This window comes from Natrix helvetica (genome assembly GCF_964273705.1).
Source record: "Natrix helvetica genome assembly, chromosome: 1".
Classification (NCBI taxonomy): Eukaryota; Metazoa; Chordata; class Lepidosauria; order Squamata; family Natricidae; genus Natrix; species Natrix helvetica.
Window position 1 is genome coordinate 353,555,889 of NC_138548.1, and position 5,669 is coordinate 353,561,557.

Consider the following 5,669-nt stretch of genomic DNA (forward strand, 5'->3'; position numbering starts at 1 on the left):
AAATGAGTATGAGTAGATATTTGACCTTGGATTTTGCTACTCTTCTACATGCCTAATAAATAATAATGAATATTAAAGATTAAACTAGTATTTTGATAGTAATATATGATTTTTTTTTGCTTTTCTTTCAGATTCTGCAGCCATTTTATAAACAATAATGAAACTAATCCATTAATAGGAATCTTACAAAGTGGATGTCAAGAAGAGTTCTTTGGACAACCGAGATTGAGAAGCAGCATTAGAATGCAAAACAAACCATCAATCAAAATCTTTCCCACTTCTTCCAGAAAGTGTTAAAACTCTTCTCTTTTCTCAGCAAACAGAGGGAGATAAGAGAAAGAATAACGGAAACTGAACTTTCAGGTGGAAAAAAAAGGATTATGTGGCACTGAAGAAAATATTGCATGACAGAGTAAAAAGTTTTAATTATCAAATTCAGAAAATGTGGGAAATAGCTGGACATCAGTGGAAAGGAACTGCTCCCTTGGACAGCCATAGGCATTAATGAAAGCCGTTGAGGAAGGAAAGAGTGTCCTGAATCAAAGTACCACCAAATAAGGGATCAGAAGTATTTTTTGCCCCCCTCGTGAATCCCAGAATATCAGTGTTGGAAAAAGCCCACAGACTGCCTATTGTAGGTAAAACACAGATTGCAGATCAGAGCTCATTATACACAAGAAGATCCATCCCTCAAAAACCCATACAAATGCTTGGAGAGCAATAAAAGCTTTATTCAGAATAGGACTCCCATAACTCATGGAACAGCCGATGCAGGAGGAGCAGCTCTACCAGTGTTCCCAATGTGGCAAAACATTTAGCAGGCGCACCAGTCTGGTGACACACAAGAGGACTCACATTGCACAGAAACGCTTTGAATGTCTTGATTGTGTGAAAAGCTTCACTCGGAATTCTGACCTGGTGAGACACCAGAGAACTCACACAGGAGAGAAACCGTATGTGTGTTTGTACTGTGGGAAAGGTTTCAGTCAGAATTCTAACCTGATAATACACCAGAGAACTCACACAGGAGAGAAACCATATGAGTGTCTGTATTGTGGGAAAAGTTTCAGTCAGAATTCCTACCTTGTGATACACCAGAGTATTCACACGGGAGAGAAACCGTATCAGCCTTCAGATTGTGGAAATGGTTTCAAGTGCAATTCTGATCCAGTGATACCCCAGAGGAGTCACACAGATGAAAAACCATATGAGTGTCTGCAGTGTGGGAAAAGTTTCATTCAAAATTCCAACCTTGTGCGACATCAGAGGACTCACACAGGAGAGAAACCATTTAAGTGTCAAGATTGTGGGAAAGGTTTCAGTTGGAATTCTTTTCTCGTCAAACATCAGAGGATTCACACAGGAGAGAGACCATATAAGTGTCCTGATTGTGGGAAAGATTTCTCTCGAAAATCTAGCCTGGTGAAACACCAAAGATCTCACACAGGAGAGAAACCATATGAGTGTCTGTTTTGTGGGAAAGGTTTCAGTTGGAATTCTCTCCTGGTAGAACATCAGAGGACTCATACAGGAGAGAAACCATTTGAATGTCCTGATTGTGGGAAATATTTCTCTCGGAAATCTGAGCTGGTGAAACATCAGAGGACACACACGGCAGAGAAACCGTATGAGTGTTCAGAATGTGGAAAAGGTTTCAAATGTAATTCTGATCTGGTGATACACCAAAGGATTCACACAGGTGAAAAACCATATACATGTCTGCACTGTGGGAAAAGTTTCATTCAAAATGCCCTCCTTGTACGACATCAGAACACTCACACAGGTGAGAAACCATATAAGTGTCCAGACTGAGAAATGTTTCAGTCAGAATTCCGACATGGTGATACACCATAGGAGTCACACGCAAGAGAAACCATATGAGTGTCCAGCTTGTGGGAAAGGTTTCAGTTGCAGTTCTGGCCTGGTGAAACATCAGAGGACTCACACAGGAGAAAAACCATATAAATGTCATTGTGGGAAAAGTTTCAGTCAGAATTCCAACCTGGTGATGCACCAGAAAACTCATACAAGAGAAAAAACATATCTGTCCAAATTGTGGGGAAATGTTCAATCGGAACTCCGACTTGGTGAAACACTGGAGGACTCACACAGGAGAGAAACCATATGACTGTCCGGATTGTGGGAAAGATTTCAGTACTAGCTCTAGCCTTATAAATCATGTAAGGTTACACATAGGGGAGTAATCATTCAAATGGCCAGATTGCAGACAGTGTTTCACACAATTTTCCTCCCTCATCATAAACGAGAAATTCCTAGAGACGGCAAAATTTGATGTGTGTACAGGAATCTTTAATTTGGCTTCTTTCTTGACTTTCATTGATAACCCAGCTGAACAATTAAACATTTAATTACCTTATTTGCATGGTTCTTTTTAGTGAAACTTGTCTTAGTATAAAACAAATGAGTAAAGTAGGCTACAGATAAGACTTAATAATAGAATAAGAATTATGAGAATAGAACAGAAGAATTAGGAATAGAATAGGAATAGAATAGAATAGACTTTGTATGTCATCTGGTCTAACCCACTACTCATGCAGTAGACCCTATACCAGGGGTCTGCAACCTTAAACACTCAAAGAGCCATTTGGACCTGCCATTTGGAGCCACAAAACCTGGGTGGGCGTGGCCAACTCAACACCACTTGCACCCAGTCACATGACACACACACCCCCAAACCATGTCTACCCAGGTTTCATGACTCTTATTATTTTCTTTGGGAAGTGGGTTCTCTCTTTCTCTCCTCCCCCCCCCTCACTCCCTTTCATTTCTGTTTTTCTCTCTTTCCTCTCCTTTCTCCTTTCCCTCTCTTTTTCATTCTGTCTCATTGAATATGATAGCAAATCCAATTTAATTGTGGGAAATTGATTTTCTGTAATCTTTTCATAGTGAACTCTAAAATGATAGAAGCTGGCAAGATTGTACTAACGGCAATATCATATATTTATAAATTATAAATAATCTTACTTTCACATGCATTTTTTTTGCCATCTCTGTTTTTTCCTTTAAAAAAATCAGACTTGCTTCCAATTCCTGCCTTCTGGCAAATTGCAGTTTTCTTGGCAAGAGATCTAGCTTGCCATATTTTGTCATAGTTCTGAGAGAGCTCTTTCTTTCCTTTCTCCCTTCTCTCTCTCATTTGTTTCCCTCTCTTATTCCTCTCTCTCATTCTCTCCCTCAGCTCTCTCATTTCCCTCTCTCTCACCCCCTTTTCTTTCTCTCTCTTCTCTCTCTTTTCCCTCTCTCATTCTCTCCATGATTTTCTCATTTCTCTCTCTTTTTCTCCCCTTTTCTCTTATCTCTTTCTCGCCCATGCACAAGCGGGATACCTTCCTGGGTCAGGATCACTGCTGTGAGGTGAGTAGCCGGCTGCGTTGTGCATCGCAGGAGAGCCACGCTGCGCAGGAGAGCTGGAGTTCTCTCCCTGCATCCAGCAACGGTGACTGATGCTCCTCCACATTTCCCTGCTTCCTGAGCTGACACAAAGGGGACCGTGGCTGGTGCTGAGCTGCCCACGAAGGATGCAAAAAGCAAAAAGGAGCCGGTCGTAGGCAATGCAGAGAAAATACTAGGAGCACTTTAGTTGTGTGGCTCTGCAGAGAGGCTTGCGCCTTCTCGGGGTGGAGAGCAGGGAGCGCAACCGGGTCAGCAGGGAGCCGCAGGAGAGGGGTCAAAGCCGCATGCGGCTCTGGAGCCACGGGTTGCCAACAACTGCCCTACACCATTTCTGACAAGTGGGAATCAAATATCTTCTTCAAAACCTCCATGATGAAGCAACCATAACTACTGGAGGCAAGCTGTTTCATTGGCTGATTGTTCTCACTGTAGAAAATTTTCTCCTTGTTCCTACTTTGAATCTTTCCTAGATCAGTTTCCATCCATTGTTCCTTGTCTGGCTATTGGATGCTTTGGAAAATAGGTTGCTCCACTCCTGTCTATGTCAACCCCTCACCTATTGGAAGGCTGCTATCGTATCACTGCTAGTCCTTCTCTTCACTAGACTAGCCGTGACCAGTTTATGCAACGGTTCTTTAAATGTTTTAGCCTGCAGGCCTCTAATCTGATCTGATCTTCCTTTCCTTGGCCCAGTTCAGTGGTTGTCTTTTACGGAGTTGAGAGAAAGTGAGCTTGGATCTATAGAAACTATATTTGCCATCTTGAGTTACTTCTATATATAATAAAGGGGGACATAAACTTATATTTATGTATGTATTTTTACTTAGAAAGCAAATGTATATGGCAGGCCTACTCATATGTGACCACATGGTTTACAGCAATACAACCTTAACACAAAAACCAGTAAACCCCGTGTATATATAGCAAATGGCGAAATGCAAAGCCTCCACATTTAACATGTATTTGCCCTGCAAGTACAGGCCACTTCTAGCAAGGTTGATGGCACTTCGATGGTCTAGGAATCCCCAAAAAGGTGATTCTTGCTTTTGTTCGATTTAGAAGTTAACCTGGGCTTTACTAATTATGTTACTGCCTGTTGTCATTTTTGCTTAAAACTGGTTACCTTTCTCTTTGCAAGGATTTAAACTGGAGAAGTTCACTGCAGGATTAGCAACATCTGAATTTAATTAAAAAAACCAAACACCTGGTTCCAAATCAAGCTTCTGATGTGGGGGCATCTCTTCTTATCTTGGTGTTTAGGGGAAGAGTTAGATCTTCCTTGTTTTATGGAAGACCAGGAGAATTAAAGGCCTGCCAAGTTCAGGGGAAGAGTGTTTCATAGGGCCAGGTCTGCAGCAGAAGAGTCTCACTTAGTAGCTCCTATCCAATAGCAATATTTAAGGGGCTAGGAGCATGCCCACCTTATCTGATCTGATAGAACAAATAGATGCAAATATAATGACGGTGGGACAATAATGACAGGCGCCCAGTTGACTCAGTTGTTAGACTTCAGTATTGCTGGCTGACTCTTTCCACAGCATGGAATTCAATTCTGATAGGGCTTGACGTTGGCTCAGCCTTCCGTCCTGAGATCGGTAAAATGAGGACCCAGATTGCTGGGGACAATCAACGGAACATGCTACAAAGCCCTCTGGGTGGTATATAATTCTAAACATTATTGCTATAATAAAAGAATAATGTTAAAGTTCATGACCGGCATCTTACAATACAATAATACAATAGTAGAGTTGGAAGGGACCTTGGAGGTCTTCTAGTCCAACCCCCTGCCTAGGCAGGAAACCCTATACCGTTCCAGACAAATGGCTATCCAACATCTTCTTAAAGACTTCCAGTGTTGGGGCATTCACAACTTCTGGAGGCAACTTCTGTTCCACTGATTAATTGTTCTAACTGTCAGGAAGTTTCTCCTCAGTTTTAAGCTGCTTCTCTCCTTGGTTAGTTTCCACCCATTGCTTCTTGTTCTACCCTCAGATACCTTGGAAAATACTTTGACTCCCTCTTCTTTGTGGCAACCCCTGAGATATTGGAACAATGCTATCATGTCTCCCCTAGTCCTTCTTTCTCTTAAGCTAAACATACCCAGTTCCTGCAACTGTTCTTCATATGTTTTAGCCTCCAGCCCCCTAATCATCTTTGTTGCTCTTCTCTGCACTCTTTCTAGAGTCTCCATGTCTTTTCTACATCGTGGCGACCAAAACGGAATGCAGTATTCCAAGTGTGGCCTTACCAAGGCA

The 5,669-nt window shown here is 41.9% G+C and overlaps 1 protein-coding gene across 1 annotated transcript; it reads left to right on the top strand.

Moving 5' to 3' along the window:
- Positions 1-228: 228 nt before the first annotated feature.
- On the top strand, positions 229-2,476 carry LOC309385214 (uncharacterized protein). The gene has a single exon (XM_081939426.1). It carries the CDS (start codon positions 757-759, stop codon positions 1,810-1,812), a length of 1,056 nt encoding a protein of 351 aa, XP_081795552.1. The 5' UTR covers positions 229-756; the 3' UTR covers positions 1,813-2,476.
- The last annotated feature ends 3,193 nt before the right edge of the window (positions 2,477-5,669 follow it).

What these genes read in the sequence shown, in the direction of transcription:
- LOC309385214 (XM_081939426.1), top strand. Translation starts at nt 757, where the DNA reads ATGGAACAGCCGATGCAGGAGGAGCAGCTCTACCAGTGTTCCCAATGT.